This window comes from Marmota monax, unplaced genomic scaffold (genome assembly GCF_021218885.2).
Source record: "Marmota monax isolate L192 unplaced genomic scaffold, Marmota_monax_Labrador192_F-V1.1 WCK01_AAM20220418_F8-fsc00086, whole genome shotgun sequence".
NCBI lineage: Eukaryota > Metazoa > Chordata > Mammalia > Rodentia > Sciuridae > Marmota > Marmota monax.
Window position 1 is genome coordinate 7,425,995 of NW_026693086.1, and position 24,138 is coordinate 7,450,132.

At 46.5% G+C, this 24,138-nt stretch overlaps 1 protein-coding gene across 1 annotated transcript in view; it reads left to right on the top strand.

Annotated features, from left to right (window-relative positions):
• Positions 1 to 24,138, top strand: part of Nipsnap2 (nipsnap homolog 2) — a 32,023-nt gene extending 7,885 nt beyond the window's left edge. The window contains exons 2-10 of the mRNA XM_058582677.1: positions 4,088 to 4,227; positions 4,319 to 4,364; positions 8,249 to 8,343; positions 8,654 to 8,724; positions 9,445 to 9,585; positions 10,802 to 10,833; positions 17,767 to 17,861; positions 21,607 to 21,690; positions 23,055 to 24,138. Of these exons, the coding sequence (XP_058438660.1) occupies positions 4,088 to 4,227; positions 4,319 to 4,364; positions 8,249 to 8,343; positions 8,654 to 8,724; positions 9,445 to 9,585; positions 10,802 to 10,833; positions 17,767 to 17,861; positions 21,607 to 21,690; positions 23,055 to 23,119 (769 nt within the window). The 3' untranslated portion in view covers positions 23,120 to 24,138. The remainder of the gene's footprint in view (positions 1 to 4,087; positions 4,228 to 4,318; positions 4,365 to 8,248; positions 8,344 to 8,653; positions 8,725 to 9,444; positions 9,586 to 10,801; positions 10,834 to 17,766; positions 17,862 to 21,606; positions 21,691 to 23,054) is intronic.

Here is a 24,138-nt window from a genome sequence, read left to right on the forward strand (position 1 = left end):
GAAAACAGTAAAACTGGGGTTAAGGAAGTTGTGTTGCTAAAGACCTTATGGCCATTGAAGAAACACTAAAAGCTTTACCAGAGACAATAGCAAAGATGACTTGAGGACATCCCAGGAATTGGCAAGACCACACCCATTTCAGGCTCAAAGGAGTAAGAGTAAAAATTCTCTTGAGACCAGTGTGGAACCCAGTGCTCTACCACTGAGCCACAGCCACAGCCGTAACCAATTTGGGGGGTACTGGTGCTGTACCAGAACCCAGGGGGGCTTACCACTGAGCCACATCCCCAACCCTTTTTATTTTCTATTTTGAGACAGGGTCTCATTAAGTTGCTTAGGGCCTTGCCAAGTTGCTAAGGGTGGCTTTGAACTTGTGATCCTCTAGCCTCGGCCTTCTGAGTCTCTGGGGTTACAGGTATGGACCACTTGTCCTCCCCACGAAAAGATTTTTAATACAACCTTTGTTTAAATGAATTTAAATCTCAAATAAAACACAAGAAACACAGAATTCCATAAACAGACCTTGACACTTTCTACTTTGTCACCAATTCTATATGCTTGCCATTGTGCTTCATGGTATTACTAAATAAATATCCCAAAATGTGGTATATTGGAAACACGTGAAACAAATTAACAAAATGTTTTTATTTATTTTTTATTTTTATTTTTATTTTTTTAGTTGTAGTTGGACATAGTACCTTTATTTATTTTATGTGGTGCTGAGGATAGAACCCAGTCCCTTACACATGGTAGGCAAGTGCTCTACCACTGAGCCACAACCCAAGCCCCTGTTTTTATTTTTATTGAAATAAATTTTACTGTGATTCATTTGGAAAATTGCCTTTTTCTGGATGAGTTTATTTTTTATAATCAAAGAATGAACTGAAAGCAGAAACAGGGCCAGGGATGTGGCTCAGTGGTAGAGTGCTTGCCTGGCATGCATGAGTTCCTGGGTTCAATCCTCAGCACCAAAAAAAAAAAAAAAGAAACAAACAAATACTGGATGATGTTGGTTTTTACTCAAGAACTAATAGTTTTAATTTTAGAAAAGTTCTATTGAAAAATAGTGTTAGAAACTTAACTTTTAAGAGGCTTTGCACATGTCAGGTGCTGTCCCCAAGTACTTTAGCACATTCTCTAGGCACACACACACTAAGACCAGTCGTGAACACGGAGCCGAGCCTCTCTTCTCCAGCCATCCGCATCAACACTTCCTAAGTCTGAGCCTGGGACCTCCAGTAAAGGCAGAAGGAAGGCCTCAGATTTCCTCCACAGGTGCAATAGGACAACTTTTGCCAACATCTTGTCAGAAAGGTCGCCTGCACTGGCATTAGCTTATCATTTCACTTGTTTAGTGTGAGTTGGCTGCTTTGGGGGAAGTGAAAAAAAATGCTTTTTTTGTTCTTGATCATTATTTATAAAAAACATACAACAGCTAGTTGAATTTTAAGCCAAAAAGAAAAAGGCTGCCAATAGCCTGTGAAGTTTAGAGTACTGTTATTTCCAAAATACCAGTGCTGGGTAAGAATAGGAATCAAACTCAGATGTTCATCTCCTGAAACAGTGGAGAATGTACTCCTCCAAGAGCTTTTCTTGTCCCTATTTGAACTCTTAGTACTTTCCTTAATATCTGGAGTTAACTCTTCCTCTTACTCTGCCTATTGGTAAGTTTGCTAAGCAGATTAGTAAGAGTCTTGGAAATCATCTAGTACCTACAGAGATCCCACAGAACAGGGTTGTACTGGCCGTCAGCATCCCACCTCGCTTTGAAGCACTAAGGACTATTTATGGTGGCCACTTGGCACCCCAGAACATTTCTGCACCTAGTATGATGTAGGAAGGGGCAGAAGAGTCCATCAAAAATCAGAATTCTAGAGTATGCCATAAAGACTCTAGCCAGAGGAGATGGTCTCAGTCCCAAGGGGACCATGCGGAAGGCCGGGCTCATTGCTTAAAGGAGAGCCCTTGCTTAGCAGGATCCCCAGCATGCCCTCAGAAGAAGAGGGGAGAGAGTGCAGGAAGAAGGGCAGATTCAGAAGCCTGTTGGGAGTGAGAGGCCTCTAGAGAGGCAGGGCTCTGGGCAGCATTTAGTTGCTAGAGGGGAAGGGGTCAGTCATGAGAGGAGTGAGGAAATGTTCCTTGTCTGAACTGTATGGCATAGGTGACTGCATTTGCCAAAACTCATAGAACTGTAAATCTGAACAAAAATGAAGTCAGTGGAGGGGCACAGTTTGTCCTTTGATGCTGGTTATGTGAAGTTTGGAAGAGGATGAGTCTCCACTAGGTTCTGATTTCTTGCTTTTCTTTTTCTTTCTTTCTTTTTTTTTTTTTTTTTTTTTTGATATTAGGAATTGAACCCAGGGTTGCTTAACCACTGAGTCATATACCCAGCCTTTTTATTTTTTTACTTTGAGACAGGGTCTCACTAAGTTGCTTAGGGCCTTGGTAAGTTCTGAGGCTGGCTTTGAACTTGCAGTCCTCCTGCCTCAGCCTCCTGAGCTACTGAGATCACAGGTGTAATGAACGCTCTGTGTGTCCAACTTCATGCACTTCCAGCTACCTATAGAATGCAGCTTCAGGTATAATTATTGGGCCAAAGGTTACATGGAGTTTCTGTTTCAATGTAAATAATTCACCCTGCACTTGAGGTTAGACAGATCTGTGTTCTCACTGGTGGGCCTGTGGAGTTAGACATGCACTAGAAAATTCAAGATGAAAGTATAGTTCGTAGTTTAGCCAGATTTACTTGGGTACTTATTTACTTCTCGGGGTGCTGGGGATCAACCCCAGGGTCTACTGCATGCTAGGTAGGCACTCTGCCACTGTAGGCCCCCCGCCTAGCTTTTCTACAGGTGCAGTTCAGTGTTGTGGATCAGGTTCAGTGTCTCACAGCCATGTCTGCCATTTCCTGGCCAGATGCCTTTATAAATGGTGGTGAGACAAAACCTACCAAAACACAGTGTTTGTCACTCTCGCCATTTCTAAGCACACAGCCCAGTGACCGTAAGAGCATTCCCTTTGTGGACACATCACCACATCCATCCTCTGAATGCTTCCTCTTCCCACAGTGAAACTCTGTGTCCCTCCAGCAGTGACCCCGCCCTCCCCGCCCAGCACCACCCTCCACTCATGTCTACAGACTGACTGCTCTAGGTTTCTTTATGTGTGTTCTATGTCAAAATGGCTTTGACAGCGCAGCTCACAATAGCCAAGTTATGGAACCAGCATAGGTGTCCGTCAGCAGGTGAATGGATAAAGAAATTGTGGCGTACATACTCAGTGGAGTTTTACTCAGCCATAAAGAAGAATGAAATTATGCCATTTAGGAAGATGGATGGACCTTGAGAGTATTACATTAAGTGAAGTAAGCCACAGTCAGATAGTCAAGATTCATATGTTTTCTCTCATACATGGAAGCTAAAGACAAAAGGAAAAAACAAAGAGGGGGATTTATCTGGTGAAATTAGAAAAGAGACAAGTAGGATGAAGGAAGTGGACCGGAGCCGGGGAGAGGAGGTACTGGGGAATGTGATTGCCCAAGATTATTTTGTGTGCATGTGCAAATATATCACAATGTATCTGTTAGGTATAATTATAATGCATCAATTAAAAAGATCTGGGCATGGTGGTAAATGCCTGTAATCCTGGCAACTCAGGAGGCTGAGGCAAGAGGATGTCAAATTTGAGGTCAGCCTGAGCAACATAGTGAAACCCTTAGCAACTTAGCAAGAGCCTGTCTCAAAATCAATAAAAAGAGCTAGTGATGTGGCTCCGTGGTAAAGTGCCCCAAAATTCAATCCCTGGTACCAAAAAAACAAGTAAATAAGAAAAAGAGAATTGCTTTGGAGGAGAGGGAAATGTGAAGCACAGAGTGCTAAGTAAACATGGGAACTGTTTGGAGTACGGAGAGTTAACCTCTGCATGTCTCTCCTCGCTCAGTGTGCGCTAGCAAGATGGAGAGCACATGTTCTGTGGCACCTGCGTTCAGTGCCTGTGCCTGGAAGCCATCCTAGGCGAAGCTACCTGAAGACACTGAGGTCTTCATATTTCCAATTAGACTCAGATGGGTGTGTTTTTTGTTCCACAGGAAATTGACCTCTTCTAACAACAGACCTCGAGAAGACAGTTGGTTGAAATCCTTGTTTGTACGGAAAGTTGATCCCAGAAAAGATGCTCACTCTAACCTCCTGGCTAAAAAGGAAACCAGCAGCCTGTACAAACTACAGTGTGAGTGGCAGTTTCGCTGTCTCCGCAGCTGACTTTTGTTTGTATGTGTATGTTTGTTCGTAAGTTTATCACTGATTTTCTTTTGTTTCAGTTCACAACGTTAAGCCAGAATGCCTAGAAGCGTACAACAAGATTTGGTGTGTATCTCAAACTCTTTTCCTTGGGGGAAAGTAGTGATGTGGATGTTTGCTGTTCAGCTAGCACGTGGTATCCGAGAAATGGGCTCATCCCCATACAGCTGAATGTGGAGAGGGTCTTACACCAGGTTTTGTGGGATGGCCAGTGGCATTTTATTTTAAACACACACAGCTAAACCCTCTCATACAGCTTCCATGTATGAGAGAAAACATATGAATCTTGACTATCTGACTGTGGCTTACTTCACTTAATGCTGTTAGAAGAGGTCACCCTCATCACTTAGACTTCAGAATGCAGTGGAACCAAGGTTGGAGGAAGCCTTGCAGGGTCCATCTGCTCATCCCACACTCAAGTTTCAGCAGACCCTCCTGATGCCCAGATGCAGTCAGCCCATCTGCAGCTCTGGGTGCTAGAATTAGAGCTCGTCCCTGCGACCCTGCTGTCTTTAGTCTTCCTCTTGAGGAAATTGCAGCAGCCATTTCCTGCAGCTTTTCCCTCTCCAGAACCCAGGTCCCCTGCTGAGTATCCCAGGATGTGGAGCCACACCCTCTGAGGCCATTTGTACACCTTAAGATGAAGGGAATTAGCTCAGCACTTCTTTTTTTAAAAAAAATTTATTTATTTATTCTAGTTTGTTATACATGACAGCAGAATGCATTTCAATTCATAGTATACATATAGAGCACAATTTTTCATGTCTCTGGTTGTACAGTCACACCACTCATGTCTTCATACAAGTACTTGGGGTAATGATGGTGATTCCACTGTCTTTCCCTCCCCCAGCCCCATCCCTACCCTTCCCTCCCCTTTACCCTATCTAAAGTTCCTCCATTCCTCCTATTCTCCCCCTCACCTGCATTATGGATCAGTATCCTCATATCAGAGAAAACATTCAGCATTTGTTTTTTTGGGGATTGGCTTACTTCACTCACTTAGCATAATATTCTCCAACTCCATCCATTTACCTGCAAATGCCATGATTTTATTCTCTTTTAATGCAGAGTAATATTTCACTGTGTATATATACCACAGTTTCTTTATTCATTCATCTATTGAAGAGCATCTAAGTTGTTCACTATTTTAGCTTAGCACTTCTTAACAACAGATAATGCTTTAATGCTCAGTTCTTTTTAAAATATTTTTTAGTTTTGATGGACCTTAATTTTATTTATTTGTATGTGGTACTGAGACTTGAACCCAATGCCTCATGTATGCTAGGTAAGCAGGGCTACCACTGAGCCACAACTCCAGCCCCTTTAATGCTCGGTTCTGAGCAAATGTAATGAAAAAGTGTTTTTATGACCTTTAATATCTGTTATTTTCAAGAGAAAGTAACTGATTTTATCTATAGAATCAGCAAAATTTTCAGGAGCAAAACCCCCTGTTTTGTTGGTTTATTTCTGGAGGTATTTAGAATTTACTACACACCTCAGCTCATTTCCCTTTGTTTGAAAAGACCTCTAATGAAGTAGGTGTGTATTTACGAGTCTTTTCTCCTGAAGTGAAATGGTCTCTTGTTCTGGGTTCCTGACTCTCTTCCTGTCTCTGATGGCTTCATCTTCACCTCCATCTCTGGCCCTTTGGCCCCTGTTCCTATTTGTATTTGAAGGCCTCCTCTCAGTCCTCAGGCTCAGCTGGGAGGCACCCAGCTGTTCCAGCATCTCTGCATGGCCATGTCTGACAGGCTCTCTGCACCTCTGTGTGGTCAGCCAGCCCCTGAGGCTCTGCTTCCCCACCTGACCTGGGTTGAGCCCTCCGCTAGTTTCCACTCCTCCCCTCCTGCAGCCTCCCCTCATACAGGTAGCCTCCCCACCTGCAGTTAGCCTCCCCTCCTCCTCCAGCCTCCCCTCCTACAGGTAGCCTCCCCTCCTCCAGCCTCCCCTCCTGCAGGTAGCTTCCCCTCCTCCTCCAGCCTCCCCTCCTGCAGGTAGCCTCAGGTAGCTTCCTCTCCTCCTCCAGCCTCCCCTCCTGCAGGTAGCCTCCTCTCCTCCTCCAGCCTCCCCTCCTACAGGTAGCCTCCCCTCCTGCAGGTAGCCTCCCCTCCTGCAGGTAGTCTCCCCTCCTCCAGGTAGCCTCCCCTCCTCCAGGTAGCCTCCCCTCCTCCAGATAGCTGCCCCTCTGGGCCTAAAGCTATACCTGGCTCCACCCATCCTTCAGTTCCTTGCCCAAAATGTGTCAGACTGATTTGCTTGATTTCTCTCTTCTCCTCATCAAGTTCTTTTTTCTTTTCTCTGAAATATTGAGCCTCTCCCTGTTTCCAGAACATAAAGACTTAACTTCTGTTGGTTTTTAGGGGCCCTATAGTAAGATTTTGCTCAGCCCACCCTGTTCTGGGTACAAGTACTGCCTGCTTTACACCCTCTATTCAGGTAAGGCCAGGGCTTGTAAGAGCAGATGGAGCCCCCAGAATAGAGGATTGACTCTGCTGCACATGGGCCTCTGTCCAGTCAAAAACCCGGCACCCCCAGGGCCTGTGCCTTCCTCAACCACACCTGCGTTGTCTGTGTTGACTTTTTCCTTCATGGTTCTACTTCTGGCTTGTGCCATATGACAAAAAGGAGACCCCTTTTCATTTTCCTAACTTAATCTGTCTCTTCCCACCCCTGATTTTCATCAGACCCATTATTTCTGAACATTCATGGTTATTGCATCAGATACATTTAATATGAGATCTTAATTTAAAAAATAAATACCATCCTTAAAAGAATACATGGTGCCTGTGGTGGTGCACACCTGTGATCCCAGCCATTCAGGAGGCTGAGGCAGGAGGAGCTCAGGTCCAAGGTCAGCTTAGTGATACTTTCTCTCAAAATAAAAAGTGGGGTGCAGCTCAGTGGTAGAGTGCTTGTCCTGCATGCTTGTGGTGCTGGGGATTGAACCAGAAAAAAGTAATAATAACAACACAAGGTGTGCTACTGTAGACAACCACAGCAACACAGCCGTTCATCCATAGGTGCCTTGTCATGGTGCCCAGGGTCTGCAGCTGGTCACTAGCTTCATGAGGTTAACAAAAGACATGAACAGGTTCCATTTCCCACCGGGACAGCCTTCTGCATCCATCATTTTCCACCATCATTTTCCTGTTCGCTTGTGCAGGTTTGAGCTCTCCCTTTCCTTTGGCTTCATCCTGTTCTAGACCCCGTGGGAAGCTCTCTGAGCGTGAGCCCTGGCCATTGCGCAGGCTCTGCTGCGTCCTTGCCCTATCACGGCAGGGAACCACTTGCCGTGCTCCTGCATGAGACATCAGGGCGCCTCTGGAGGCCCCGCATCACCTCGGCCTACTCACGCTATCTTTGATTTTAATTCCTCACGCTGGTGGTGCCTTTGGGACTGCGGGGTCTGGGCTGCTTCCAGGCCCTGGCCCTGCACTCCTGTGTCCTCTTCAGGGCCACTGTTCCCCGTCCTGCTATGGCTGCCTGCAGGCGCTGCTTTTTTCATCTGCCTCCACCTCAAACATTACTAACTTCCCTTTCCTTTTGCTTCCTGGTTCCTTTCTGCTATTCCCATGTCTCTCCTCTCATTCTTCTTATCAGAACTTATCTTTTGTAAAAAGATTCCTAAATAGTAAGTAGTTCTTCTCTTTTTCCCCTTCCTTCACCTAAATAGCTCCTGGAACCCTGGGACCTTGGCTCTTCCCTACCACAGTGATTACTGCACTTGACTTGCTCACACCTCTAGATGGGGTGGAAACCTAACATCGAGGAATAGGGTGTCAGAGTAAGCAAAATTCAGCTGAGAGGTGGCTTCATACATCCTCTCATCACAGCCTGTTCTGAGCTCTGTGGCCAGACATGGAGTAGGCGACCTTCTTTGTGTTACTTTGTGTGGCCCACTGGGATGTTCCACGGCTGTTGAATCACTGTTGCTATTTCTTCTCTTTAAGCCAAGAGGTATTACCAAAGATTCACGAAGATGCACACTACCCCTGCGCGCTGGTGGGCACCTGGAACACTTGGTACGGGGAGCAGGATCAAGCTGGTATGAAGCCAGAGACTGGCTCACTCTCCACCCTTAGCCTTTCTGGGTCTCTTAGGCAATTTTCTGATTTAATGCTTGTTTTATATATACTCAAAACTTTCTAAGACTTAGTCTGGTTCCACTGTTAAAATAGTTTCTTCTGTAATTCACTGTAAAGACTAATTATCTTGTTGTTTTTAATGTTTGAATACCTGGAAGCTTTGTCATGTCATTGAGGCCAGTGGCAGCTAGAGTCGCGATGGCTAATGCTACTCTCTAGGTGTGTTCAGGTGCCTGCTCTCAGGTGTGCTCTCTTTTCCATGCGTTTCAGTCCATCTCTGGAGGTATGAAGGCGGCTACCCAGCCCTCACGGAGGTCATGAACAAACTCAGAGAAAATCAGGTAACTGCTTAGAAATGGGTTCTTACTCAGCCTAGTGATCCACTAGATGTCAGTACAAAACCAAATGGTTCTTCTGTCATCAGTCTCTGTTAGTAAACTGCTCAGCTTTTTAGTAGAAATTTTGTCCTTTGGACTCTTGAGTTGTATTTAGACACAGTGATCATGTAGTGCTGTTGACACACAGTTCAGCTGTAAAAATCAGCATGGCGGGCACAGTCAACCTTGCCACCTATAGTGTCTGCTCCAGTGCTGCGACCACATGTGTCTTCCCCTGCTGGCCTGCTGCCCTGCTGCCCTGCCTGACCTTCACTGGCAGGTGCGTGTCGGCAGAGGTTGACAGCCACATATCATAGGTCCCCAGACAATTGTAAATGCCTCTGAGCCATCTGCTGTTTGTAGTCACCAAGTTGTCCCCATCATAGACCATCACACACTGCTTAGGAAGTCTACAGACACAGAAAGCGAAACTTGTCTCCTTGATGGCCTAAGTAATCAGGGAGCCAGCATAGCTCCTCATCCACCCTGGAGCTGTAGGGAAGGGAGCCAGCAGCCATTCCCTAACCATGCAGTAGATGATGGAGTTGTCTCTGGCCAACTGCAATCTGCCCATCACCCCACCTGCACCCACGTTCTATGGGAATGAACGGTTACCAGAGTAGGTCCTAGAGAGTGTCTATACATGGGGCTGCAACACTTCATGAGCACGTTTCCTCCCCAAAGGAATTCGTGAGCTTCCGGAAGGCGAGGAGTAACATGCTGCTCTCCAGAAAGAACCAGCTGCTGCTGGAGTTCAGCTTCTGGAACGAGCCCATCCCAAGGCCAGGGCCTAACATCTATGAGCTCAGGTCCTACCAGCTCCGGGTGAGTCCCATGGTCCGGTTCAGACCTGACATCCATGAGCTCAGGCCCTACCAGCTCTGGGTGAGTCCCACGGCCTGGACCCGACATCCATGAGCTTGGGTCCTACCAGCGCTGGGTGAGTCCCAAGGTCCAGACCCATGAGCTCAGGCCCTACCAGCTCCGGGTGAGTCCACATGTGGTCAGACCTTGTTCAGTGAAGGAAGAGCGAGCTTAGGGGCAGGTTCTGCCAGACGTGCTGGTTCTCCTGTCAGTCCTTCTCCACTTCCTCTCCCTCACACCTCGCTAAGCTCTTTTCTCTGTGATCTTCTACACATTTATTATTTGATTTTTTTCTAAATTGACACTTTTATCTTTTGAGTAGAAAGATCTCAAGTTCAGAACTAGGTATAATATATGGCATCTACTATAGTTGATTTAGAGCAACTAATGAACATTAATTAGCCAGGCGCAGTGGCACATGCCTGTAATCCCAGTGACTAGGGAGACTGAGGCAGGAGGATGGTGAGTTCAAAGCCAACCTCAGCATAAGCAAGGCACTAAGCAACTCAGTAAGACCCTGTCTCTAAATAAAACACAAAATAGGGCTGGGGGTGTTGGTGTGGCTTAGTGGGTAAGTGCCCCTGAGTTCAATCCCCAGTACTCCCTGCCCCCCAAAAAAAAAAAAAAAAATTAACCATTGTGGCTATTGAGCAAATTATTCAGCATGTAAAAGTAAAAGGAATTGTGCATGTGGAGGGGAGTGGTGCTGGGGACTCGCCAGGGCCTCATGATGCTGGTAGGTGTTCACCACTGAGCCACACCCCACCTGGGAATCACCTTTTGTGGTACTTTGTAGTTGTTCCCCAACCACTAGAACGTGAGCCTCAGACAGCAGAATTGACTTTCTGTTGACAAATAATGATTGTGTGTTCCGTGGAGAAGATGGTTGGTTGTGCCTGTGATAAAACAGAACATCTCAGCAGCCCTCAGCGTCTAATGATCACCTCTGAATTAGAGGAGGTGATTGGTGACCTTCGGTGCATCTGCTCACTGTGTCCCTGATGATGGACATGGATGCCTTGCTCTGATGTGTATGTGATGTCTGCCTGCATGAAGCTATTGAGTGCTGCTCTTGCTGTGGGGCAGGCACATGGTGAACAAGCATGTTTGCACTCCTATTTCTATTTTTTTTTTTTCACAGAAAAACTAACAAACCAAAATCTAAATCTCTTTTCAGCCAGGAACCATGATCGAATGGGGCAATTACTGGTGAGTATATTATCAATATTGAGTTTGTAAGTCATATTAGTCTTATTAATAGGTTTTTTTTAACCCATAGTGTTAATACTAAGAAATACATCTGAGACTAATGCCATAACTTGACTCTAGACTTTTAAAAATGGCGGGGGGAGGGGAGGGAAGCACAGGATCTTGCTGTGTTGCCAGGCTGCTCTCAAACTTTGACCCAAGCAGTGCTCCTGCCTCTGCCACCCAGGCAGTAGGGATCACAGGCATGTACCTTGCACCCAGCTTAGACTCTTGTTTTGTTTTATGTTTTTATTATGAAATTTCCAAAACATATACAAAACTAGAGAGAATAATACCATGGATCCCCTTTCCACACCTATACTAAGCCTCAAAAATCATCTACCTATGGCCAATTTTGTTTAGACCTGACTCCTCCAGTCCAGACTATTTGAAATTACCCACATGGCCTCAAACTTGTGATCCTCCTATCTCAGCTTCCCAAGTCTCTGGAATTACAGGCATGAGCCACCATGCCCAGCAAGATTCTTAATTTTCTTAAAAATATTTTTTAGTTGTTGATGGACCTTTATTTTATTTATTTGTATGTGGTGCTGAGAATTGAACCCAGTGCCTCACGCATGCTATGCAAGCACTCTACCACAGAGCTACAACCCCATCCCCAAGATTCTTTACCACAGTCCAGCTGCAGCAAAATAACTGGGGGGTGACGAATAACTTGTGTACGTTGATAACAGTAGGAGTGGGAGCCGTTTATTGCAGGACAGGAGCAGTATTTATACATTCCACACAGCTTATCTAATTAGCATAAATTAGATACATCAGTCAACCAATAAGGAATCTCCACCCTTAATGGCTTGTTTTTGTTACTTCTCAAACCACTCCCTCTGGCATTTTGCTAGGCACCATCCAGACTTGTTTACGAACTCTAACATTCCCCTGGCAAAATGCCAGGTGTTATTTTGACTTGTTTACAGACTCTAACATTTCCCCCTTTTGTTTAATTTAAATAACGACCATAGTGGTTTTTACAGAAACATCATAAATAACCTGCTACAAACAGAAAGGGAGGATACAAAATGCCATAATACCAAGCCAATCGATGGCTCCATGCAAGAAGCCCTTGGAAAAATTATACCAGCAATGACACCATTTGCAAAGATACCGAGTTACAATTTGTTGTAGATTACAGTTTGTTGTCTCAGTCCAGGTAAAGCAGTGTCTCAATAGATTAACTCACAGTCCAGGTAAATTCTGCAGGCAGCTAGCTTAAGTCACAGTCCAGGTAAGTTCTGCAAGCAGCTAGCTTAAATCACAGTCCAGGTAAGTTCTGCAGGCAGCTAGCTTAATCCGAAGTTTCATCCGTTTCTCAGCCGAAGTCTCGTCTGGTTTTCAGCAACACTGAAAATTCTTCCACCTTGGTCTTTATCGGCACTGGGACGAAGGCAGGAACTCTGGATGGCTAAAGAAAATCCTGTAGCATTCAACTAAGAAAGCAACCTTCTGAACAATTTAGTATATTATCTCAAGGCTTTTTACATTTGAAATAAGCATTAATAGTGCTCATTACTCATCAGCTTCCAGGTGTGGGAGAACCATTGTAGCTTAGTTATTGGCATTGAAAATGACCAAACATCAGGGACACCAGTAGCATCTTCTGCTGGCTGTAATGCCTGGGCAGCCCCAGATGGCCCTGGGGAGTGTCCTGGACTCAAACTGCTATTGGGCACAGGGAGCAAGAGCCTGCGAGACTGTGCCTCCAGGTCAGGTCTAGATTTGGGCTCCTGGCAGTGGAAGAGCCAGCTCCCCGGCCAGGAGGCAGGGAAGGGCCAGTCGTCGCCGCCTCTTGGAAAATCCTTGCTGCGCTGTGACCGGCTTGCACACTCGGCAGCCGCCTCTCCGCTTCACGCACCCTCCGGTAACGAAAAGTATTTAGTAATAGCCTTTTGCTGCAACTTTTTTCCTGATAATCCTTCTTCTTCTGAACTTTCTTTTTCTTTCTGACTAGAGTTCCTGGGCTCTTATCAACACATGCCCTAACTATTCTTGGTTCCACTGGGGTGCCTTCTTCCCTTAGTAATTTACTTCTCATCCCTTCCATATTTTCATCACAAAGACAATACAATACACTGAGACAAAACAAGACACAAACATACTGTATCAATCTTCTCCATTTTCTCGAAATGGTCATTTTTCCTCTTGCCCTATCTGTCTAGGGACGAGCAGATTTGCTCCCGTCCTATCTATGGACGGGCAGCTTTTTTTCGTCACTTACCCCCGAGTGTCCCGGGGCTCCCCGTACGGGCCACCATCTACCACAGTCCAGCTGCAGCAAAATAACTGGGGGGTGACGAATAACTTGTGTACGTTGATAACAGTAGGAGTGGGAGCCGTTTATTGCAGGACAGGAGCAGTATTTATACATTCCACACAGCTTATCTAATTAGCATAAATTAGATACATCAGTCAACCAATAAGGAATCTCCACACTTAATGGCTTGTTTTTGTTACTTCTCAAACCACTCCCTCTGGCATTTTGCTAGGCACCATCCAGACTTGTTTACGAACTCTAACATTCCCCTGGCAAAATGCCAGGTGTTATTTTGACTTGTTTACAGACTCTAACAATTCTTAATTTTTAAAACAAAAATATTGGTGAGGTTATTCCATGTACAAAAAGTTCAGTCAGGGTTGGTAGCCACGCTTGTAATCTTAGTGACTTGGGAGACTGAGGCAGGAGGATCAAAAGTTAGAGGCCAGTCTCAGAATTTAGCAAGATCATGTCTCAAAATAAAAAGTAAAAAGGGCTAAGGATGTGGCTCAATGGCAGATGACCTCTGGGTTTAATCACCAATACCAAAAAAAAAAAAAAAAAGAATACAGATAACCCAATTAAAAATTGAGTAAGGGGCTTGAGCAGGTGATTCTCCAAGAAAGATACAGATTTGGCTTAGTTTGGTTTTTTACCAGAGCTGGGGATTGAATCCATTGTCTTGTACCTACCAAGCACAAAAAGATATAGAAATGACTAATAGCATATAAAAAGATGCTCAACATCAGTAACACAAGAAAAATACAAACCAAAACTAAAAGGGGTATCACGCAACACCTATTAGGATGGCCACTGTCAATAGAGCAGAAAGTAGCACGTGTGGGCAGGATGCAGAGAGATAGTATCCATGAGAGTGAAGTCTCACAGCTTCTGTGGGAAGCAACATGGAGGTTCCCCAAGTTAAAAATGGACACATAGTAGCATCTAGGAGTTCCACTTTTGGGTAAACATCCAAGAAGATCCAAGCAGGATCCCACAGATGTGTTCACAGGCCTGCATCCGTTGCAGCCCCATCCACAGCAGCCAAGAGGTAGAGGCAGCTCAGTGTCTAAGAGCAGATGCATCCTGAGGGGCACAGAGTAGAATAGCATGCAGCCTTGAGAAAGCGGGGGTCATCGCTGCTATGACGTGGAAAGGCCAGTCACAGCAAGACAGATAGGCAGATCCACCCACAGGACCCGTATCCAATGCAGGCAGGTCACAGGCCAGATGGAAAGGATCTCACAGGGGTTGGCAGGAGTTTCAGTGTGGTTCTGCAGGTGGTAAGGCCTAGATACCTCGTGTACAGCAGTGCAGACATGCATGGCACACTGAACTGTGCACTTCCAAATGGTTAGGTGGTAAAAATATATAACAAATAAAAAATGAAAAGGTTAGTGGTCAGTTTTCTTTCTTTTTTTTTTTTTTTTTTTTTTTTTTGATACTGGGGATGGAACCCATGGGCACTTAACCACTGAGCCATATCCCCAGCCTTTTTAACTTTTTTGTTTTATCTTGAGGCAGGGTCTCACTAAATTGCGTAGGGACTTGCTAATTTGCTGAGGCTGGCCTGCGATCTGCCTCAGCCTCCAAGTACCTGGATTCCAGGCACGCGCCACCTTGCCTACTGTACTGCTCCATTCATGAAGTTTCCAAAGAGCCAGCTCTGTGCAAACATAGGGTGGACTAATGGGTCCTGGCTACATGGGAGCGGACATGAGTGCAAATGGGCATGAAGGGGCTTTGGCACAGCTGGACTGTGATCACAGCACCAGCCTGTGGATTTACTGAGAACCACAGAATTGTACACCAGTGAATTTCTTGACATGTAAAATATAATCCAACACACCTCGTTTAGTGTAATTTAGCCTCAGATCCAAGGATGATTCTGAATCAAGAAAGTGAGGCATATACAACCAAGACTGGAGTAGGTGTCCCTACACACGCTCCTGGAGGTGCCCCACACAGCTGCTGCGCCATGTCTCTGCCAGGGGCCATCTGCAACTCTCTTCCACGCTTGGCATGTCTTCGGTGGTCAGTGAATATTGAGTGGGTGGACATGTGGGCAGCAGAAGCTGTGGTTACATAAGAAATAGATCCACGGTACTTGCCCAAGTTGTGAACCACTTGGAAGCTGTGGAGAGAGAGACCACAGTGTAGTCACGCATGGAACTTTTACAAAGTGGTTTAAATAAGCCAGATCTGCACTGATAGCACAAGAGAATCTTGAGAACACTACGTTGAAGATGGAAAACTAAAAAGAGTACCTGAGGCTGATGGCTCTGTATGCCTGCACCAGCCACCTTATAGCCTCCATGGCATTATCTTCTCACAGAAGAGGCCGAGCAGTGCTTGGGAGAATCCCAGGGTAGAAGCAACTTGGCGGTGCTGGTCCTCATGGGTGCTCTTTAAGCCTGAATCTGTGGCTATTACTTACTTTCAATTTGTATTGAAGCATTCCTGTTTCAATCATGAAGTTTCTCACTTTGTGTTACATCGGTACAGATCTCTTTGGCCCTGGCACATGGTCCTGAGATTTCTATTTCTAACAGCTCTTTCCTCGGATGTCAAGCTCAGTAACACCAGCCACAAGATCTTTAGTCTGAAGCCAAGACATCCTCTTGATGGTGTGCTGCTATGCACACTAGTCCATTGGGGGATTCTCCTTTGTTCTTATGCTTCTTGTTTTTGGCCTGTAACTGTAATAACTTAGATGTTCAATTTAATTTGTGCATATTACTAATTAAGATTTGGTAGGGAATCCACAAGGATGTAATGAGGTTATTCAGTTCCTTATAAAAATTTTCATGTCCCAGTTCAACCCTGAATTTGTATTCTGGCACATAGGTGACTATTGAGACGGTGGTTTCCTCTCAGTGCATGCTCTGGTCATTAGCAGGCTGAGGCAGGTATGTTTCCTTTGCCTTCCACGAATGAACTAGAAGAATCCAGAATGAAAAGAATAATCCGGAACACTTTATCACTCAATGAAATAGATTTTTCCTTCTGAGCAGACTTAGAATGCACATTAAATTAATTTGCTTAATTTCAATAATTTACCAATCTGATGTGTAATTTTCATGAAGTTATTGATCACTTACTTACAAATGTAAAGGTAAAAGAATCTAATACTGTCATGGCCAACTTATGGGGGCTCTACCACAAGAAGCCGAGAACTTGGGCCTGGCCAGGTGCTGGTGTCCCCAAGTGGAGGAAGAGAACATGTGTGCAGAGTGGTCCCAGGCAGACTGCATCCTCACTCCCAGGTTGTTCCTGTGCAGACTTCACGCCCTGTGAGATGGCATGATTCAGCTCCTATAGGAGGATGAGCTGGCCAGCCAGCCTCGGAGTCTCAGTATCCCCCGGGGTCACGCCTGCCCCACAGGTGTTGGTAGGTGGTGTCCTTGGCCATGTGCCTCCAGCCCGTTGAAGACAAGTTATGCTGAGTGCCTTCCCAAGTCCTGTTGACTCAGGGTGTGCTGGCTGTAGGCCTGAGCCTGGGCAGCACTGGCACCAGTGTCCTGGGTGATACCTGGAGGGAGGGCTCTGACAGCTCCAGCTTTACTTCTGGTGGCATCCCTACATCTGCAGCCCCTGACTTCATTTTCACTTTCAATTCTAAAAAAAGGTACCCAATACAAGTATGAAAGAAGGTGCTCAAATTGGAGAACTGATGGCCTTTGGCAGCAAAATTTTAAACAACTCTTTTTTTTTTTTTTTTTTTACTAAGGATTGAACCCAGGGGCGCTTAGCCACTGAGCCACATCCCCAGCCCCTTTTAAAATATTTTATTTAGAGACAGGGTCACATTTAGTTCCTTAGAGCCTCACTAAGTTGCTGAGGCTGGCTTTGAACTCGTGATCTTCCTGCCTTAGCCTCCCAAGCCACTGGGATTTCAGGTGTGTGCCACCATGCCCAGCGATTTTAAACAATCTTTAGCCACTTTAATCACACTTTGGTGTTGTGTGCAGATGAACTTTCTTGCATATATAGTACATGTTGAGTGCCTCTTAGTATCCATTTTCCGATGGATTGCTCTGATTAGAAAGGGACCCATCGGTAACTTTGCTGGTGACAGTGATGGTCTGATGGTGCCTGCCCAGAAGCTGCTGTCTGTTCTCCCACTGCTTTACAGTGGCTCTCAGTGCCATGCTTCTCAGGAGCTGCCCTCTGGCTACTGTGAAAGAGTGATGCTCTCTTCTGTGCTTGGCCCCATCCTCCAGGGTGGGCTTTGTCTCCTATGGGGGAAATTCCCTCTGGAGTCCTGGTGTTTAGTGCCCCACTTTCTCCTAAAGAGTGTCCTTGGAGAAGCAATTATTTTTAAGTTGCCAGGTCATCTCTGCCAGTTTTCTTATATCAGGAATTCTGGCAGCCACATATGTACCTGATGTCACTGTTCATGTGAATAGTCATGAAATCCTTTTCACTTCTCTCAAAAATGATGCAGCTACAGAGAGGTGTATTTGTCTTTCACATGCACTAAAGTGACTTCTGATTGTGTTTAATAGTCTGGTAGCAATTTGATGACTTTAAGAGCAGCTATCTTTGTTCTAAACAAACGGCCTGCTTGTGGGAGGGGTAGCCTACTGACTCAGCTTCTAACCCTGCCTACTTTTCTCTTGTAGGGCTCGGGCCATCCGTTTTAGACAAGACAGTAACGAGGCAGTGGGCGGGTTCTTCTCGCAGATTGGGCAGCTGTACATGGTGCACCACCTTTGGGGTAGGTACGCCCCCTCTGCTCTGAGTGGCTGGAACTTAGGCGCCCATTCCTAATCAGGTCGTGCTGGGTGATGGCGCAGATCAGCAGCCATGAGCACCATGGCACATCCCCAACCTCAGACCTCAGACCAAGTGCAGGCCTGTCCCAACACACAGAGGCAAAGGCCAATGGTCTACTGGAGACCAGGGAGCCCAGCGAAGGGACAGAGGGGTGGTGAGGAGTGGCTCACAAACCCTGGGGCTGCGCCCTCTTCACCTTCTGCACCCTCCTCACCCCAGCCCAGAGCATCCCCATACTCTCTCCCACTTCCTGTGTTGAGAGAGTGCCCTGTCCCAGTACCTTTCTCCCTCTCCCTCTCTGCCCTACCCACCAACTTCTGTTTGGCACCTCCTTTGGTGTCCTCAGGGCCTGATTCAGATGTTACTCACCCCTGGGAATGAGTGTCACTGCCTCCCACACCACAGGAGTGATCTGGCTGATGTCACTGCCCCCAAGCCCTGTGTGATGCTGGCTGATGCTCTGATGGCTTTGCGCCTCCCTCCCAGCTAGAGTAGGATCCAGGGCTCAGCGTGAGGCTGGACATGCCTCTGGACATGGTCAAGAGGCCCCCAAGGAAAAGGATAACTCATGGTCAGGCTGGGTTAGTCAACGGAGAGGGGCTGGGTAGTTTGCCTGATTGGGTTCCACGGGTCTCGGGAGCCTGTCTGCCTGCTATGTCAGTGTTCAGGGTTTAGAGACTCGGCCAGCAGGTCTCTGAGGCATTAAACACCAGTGCCGTGACCTAGGGTGTGCATGGTCCACTTCCTGGGGAGGTGATCAGGATACTCAGAGGCCTAAAGAGGACTTAAAGTGAGAGGTATTTGGGGAAATCCTAAGAGCCAAGAGGTGAGCAGGACCTCAGGATCCAGGTGGAATTGACAAGCAAGGTAGGAAGAGGGGCTGAATGAGGAGGAAATAGAGTCCTCAGAGAGCCACACAGTGCATACCAACTGCCTGGCAGCCAGCTGCTGGGAAGCTAGGTCTGAGAGGGTCAGTTTAGGCGAAAAGGTAGCCTTGACTTTGTGCCCCTGGTGCCTGCCCCCACAAATGCCCTGCAGTCTGAGGGAGCTCTCCCACCTCACCCCCAGACACCCTGCGCAGTCCAGATGCCACTCACCTCAGCCCATGCACGGGATGTCCCTGCAGCGAAGGGGGCTGAAATCCTACACCAAGTGACAGGTGCCGTGTGCCCTTCAGCTGTGTGGAGCACGGAGGGTAGCACAGCTGCCCAGAGCTCAGTTCTCTCCAGCCCAGTTTCCACCCCAGGAGTGTCGGTTTTCCAATGCAGTAGGTTAAAAACATTTTTACACTGTGTTCTGCCTTTGGCCTTCTGCGATTAAGATACACGTAATTTAATCTTTAGGGCCTAATTTGAAGTGAGTATGGAGTCATTTTTATTATTTCAAAACTGGCATCTGTCCAGTGGATACAAACTGAAAAGTCAGGCCTGCCCCACGCCTCTCCATTGTCTCTGCCTAAAGAGGCATCCAGGTGAGCCAGGGACACACTGAGGAGGACCTCTGTCACCCCATGATTCACCTGTCGAGAGGGGTCAAGCCAGGAGCACGTCCCTTCTCAGCACATGTCACCTGCCACCCACCTGGTCTGGATGGGACTCCCTGGTGAAGAGCTGGGGCTGCGACAGGCAGGTGCAGCGGAGCCTGGCAGGCCCTCACTGCCTCCAGGCCCCTGGAGCAGCAGGTGCTCCCTGTGCAGAGGCCCAGACCCCTTCTTTGCCTTCCTCCCATGCCAAAGTGTCCACCTTTGTCCCAGTCTGCATCCCCCATATCCCTGCCCAGTCCCTTATGAGAGGGGACCTGGGGTGTGCAGATGTGCTCTCTCCATGGCCTACCCCACAGTGCCATGTTTCTGGAGCAAGACAGCCCGCATTCATCAGGCCTCTCCAACCTGTAGGCCACTCTGCTGTTTGACACATCATCCCTTTTTTCCTAACCCTGTGGCTCAAAGCTGGCAAACAGGTGCTCAGACCACACAGTTGAGTGGCCCAGCCAGGCTCTGGCTCAGCACTCCTGGCTGTCAGAGTCTCTCCTTCTCTTACCCCTGTAGGACTATCCCTCTCCCACCCTCCTCAGTCTCCTCCACCCACCACCCCACCATGCCCCCCTTCCAGTATGGTGTTGTGCTCAAGGCCACCTTTGAAAGTCATCCCACAGCTGGGTGCGACGTCCATACCTGTAATCCCAGCAGCTCAGGAGGCTGAAGCAAGAGGATTGCAAGTTCAAAGCCAGCCTCAGAGACTTAGTGAGACCCTCAACAACTTAGTGAGACTCTGTGTCAGAATGAAATATAAAAAAAAGGGCTGGGGAGGGCTGGGGTTGTGGCCTAGTGGTAGAACACTTGCCTTGCATGTGTGAGGCACTGGGTTTGCTTCTCAGCACCACATTTAAATAAATGAATAAAATAAAGGTCCATCAACAATATATCTATATATATATATGGAGAGAGAGAGAGAGTTGCTTAAAAAAAAAGGTTAGGGATGTGGCTCAGTGGTTAAACACTTCTGGGTTTGAGCCTTGGGACAAAAAAAAAAAAAAAAGAAAGAGATAAAAATGTCAGCCACCCCCCAAAGAAGAGAAAGGCAGAGAATGGATAAATAAATATGGAATATACATAGAATTGAGCATCATTCAGCCATAGAACAGGATAAAGTTCTGATCATTGTCAGACACAGACGAGCCTTGCGACATCAGGCTAACTGAAGTGAGGTGGTAGAGAAGGGCTCCTGCTGTGTGCTCTCCCTGGGTGTGGCACACAGTGTCCAGAGAGCAGCAGGCTGGTGGCTACTGGGCAACAGGCAGGAGCTGCAGGGAGACATGGGTGGGAAGGCTGTGTGGACGGCAGTGCTGAGGATGTGCGGCCGTGGGAGTTCCCACCAGAACACTGCACTTACTGGCCACAGTGGTCAGTGCTGTGTAGGCTTATTTTACCATACTGAAAATACAACTGAAACTGTGGAAGCACCCCCAGGCTGTGAGTCCTAGGGAAAACCCTGTGTCCACACGGTGAGCTGACAGGCCTTCTCCCAGCCAGGAGGCCCTGCAGTTCTGTTGAGAACTGGAAGGAAGGAAGAACCCAGGAGTCCTTCAGCCTCAAGCAACCCCATGTGGAGATGCCCACGGGTACTTACCAGCAAGCAGTGCAAGTAGTGGGAAGTCCTTGCCAGGGACTCAGGGGTCAGCCCGGCAGGCTGCTGTGGACCTTTGGACTCCTCCAGGCAGCTCTCCAGGAGTGCTCCTATGTGCCCTGCACTCGCTGGGCTGCCTGGCTCCACCTCTCTGTGCTACACTCAGGGTCTCTCACCTAAAGTGGAGTTTGTTTTGTTTGTTTCTGTGGTGCTGGGACCTCACCTGGTCTCAGGAGCTGGGCAGGTGCTCTCCCCATGTGTTAGTCCCCAGAACCTCCGCGCTCGAAGTGGCTGTTGTCTGTGGTCCACGGTGCCCAGTCATGAGTTGACATGTGTGTGGAGTGGCCCTGCCTCAGGAGGCTGCCAGGGCTCAGGGCAGGTTGCTTTGCTTCTCCCACCAGGCCCAGACTGTGTTTTCTCAGGTGAACATGCCGTTTTCCCAGCTGGGTACTAAGTGCCCATGGTAGTATCTGAGAAAACCCCGTGACCTGTCGAATAGTGACCACTGCAATACAGGGCATGATGTCGAAGTCTTGCTTTTTCTGTGTGATTATTTTCAAGCTTACAAGGATCTTCAGACCAGGGAAGATATACGGAACGCAGCCTGGCACAAACATGGCTGGGAAGAGCTGGTGTACTACACAGGTAACACTTGGAGGCACAAGAAGCAGACCCTGCGTGAGTGTGCGTGTCTGGTTGTCACAGTGCTGGGGATTGGACCCGGGCCTCCTTGGTGCTAGGCAAGCACTCTCCTGCTGAGCTGCGTCCCAGCCCCACCCAGGTAGTATTCTAACAGTCCTCAAGGATTTGATTCTTGCAGCTCCAGCTATGTTCTTTCACCCTGAAGCTAATGTGTATTCTATAAAAACAGGGTGGAAAGAGTGGAGGTGTAGATATTTTCTGTAACACTTACTTGACTTTGTTTTTGTAAAGAAGAACATTGATTCTTTCACATATGTATACTGCCTGGGACAGTTTTCAGACCCTTGGATGTTGTGAATTTTACAATATTACTTCTTTGGGGGGTTTTGTTTGTTTTGTAGATTTCTAGATTCTTTGAAAATTTGTTACACAAATTTTTTAAACTTTCTCTTTCTCATCAAGATTGTCATTTCCAAAAAACATAACCATAGTAGGTCAATTGAGAAGAGTAATTTTGCCAGGCAAACCGTGGCTCAAGTCTATAATTCCAGCCACTTGAGAGGCTAAGGCAGGAGGATCCCAAGTTTAAGGCCAGCCTCAGCAACTTAGCAAGGCCCTAAGCAACTTAGTGAGATTCTGTGTCAGAATAAAAAAATAAAAAGGACTGGGGATGTGGCTCATTGGTTAAGCACCCCTGGGTTCAATCCTGGTACCAAAAATAAAAGAAAAGAAATTAAGTTTGGTAAATCAGTTTGGTAAAACACATATGCATGCACACATATACATACATGTATACATACACATATACACACATAAATCATAAGTACACCCCAGTGATGCCAACAGACCCCCTGAATACCAACCATGTTGTATGTCAGGTATTTTTAAGCCCATATATTACCAAGAAAATGCAAGAGTAATTTATTCAGGGAAGTAAGTATCACCTTGTCTTTTTTTTTAAAGATCATGTGATTCTGGCTACTCTTACCCTCTCCATCAGCTCCCAAAGCTGTGTTTGCCTCACAGGGCAGTTTTACAAGTACTATCTCTCTCTTTCTCTCTTTGTACAGAATATATGCAAATATAGTATTGTTTGATTTTATATAATTTTATTTTAATTAAAAGAACCTTTTGAGAAATCACCTTTTTTTTTTTTTGTCACAATATGGACTTTCCTACTTTCCCACACATGAAACACATTTCTAGGTAGGATCTTGTCCAGTTTTAATAACATCCTATAGGAGGCTAGCCAACCTGCCCTGAACTCAGTTCTGCCTCCGGGCTCGTCATCTCAGTAGCCTGCTTGTTGGTGTGTGTCGTGCAGTGCAGTGGAGAAACCAGCACACTGACCTTGCTGCTGTGTTCAGTCCCACTCATTCAGGAAATGGAATCCAGAATCATGATCCCACTGAAGACCTCACCCCTACAGTAGAGCAGAGAATCCGTGTGCCTGCGCGAGTCTGGGGACAGGCATGTCATAGATGAATTGTGCATCGACGAGAGAGAAACACGGATGTGTAAGCTGCTGTACATAGCTTCTGAGAGACCTCCTTACAACCCACATCATCTGTGAACGAGACACTGCCTCGGACTGGCTAGCAGGGCCAACCTCCCATGTCTGTCAAACCACCTGGCAGTACTGGCCACCTGCCCCTCTCTCCAGCAGCCCAGTCCAGATTAAAATTTGAATCATATCTGAATAAGATTCCACCCATGAAAAACATCCAGGCTTTGCTTTCTAAATAGCAAATCTGTTTTATAATTACAGATTTTGACAAATTTCTTGTATCAGGAAGAAATACAAATTTTGTCACGTTCCTGGAGCATTTTTTTCTGAGTCTCAAACTAGGAACAAATTATGAGTGTCCTAAACACCTGAAGCTATTAGCTTACCTGCATTTTTAATCAGCAGAGTCAGCAGTGTAAGCACCGGGCTGTGGAAGCTGGGGTGCTTCAGTCAGTGGCTCAGGCTCCCATAGGGTGCAGTGATGTCTGCAGAGCGTGGCTTGACCTGTGTTGTGTGAACTTAAAATGAACGCCTGGAATAGCACTAATTTTTATTTGTAATATTTTTCTATAAAACAAGCAGCACTTGGAATAGAGGTTTTATTTTGTGAACAATCACTTATGACCTGAGGCACTGGGTTGGTATTTTAGTAAGCTCACAGAAGGTGATCCCAAGGCCTTGCAGGAGGCCTGTTAGGTCTGAGTCAGCGTCCAGCTCACCCTTTGTCCTGCCTGTTGGGTTCAGTTGTTAAAGTAGTGTGCCAATTTTGTGACTGTAATCATGTGAAAGACCTGTTGAACTGAAAAATCATGTCTTCCCCACAAATTGAGGAATTTATGTGTAAAATAAAGTGTGAATAAATCTCATCAAATGTCAAAGTTTTACATGTGAATGGTTTTCTCCAAGAACATATAAAAGTCAATAAAATCCTCTTAGTTTTCTCA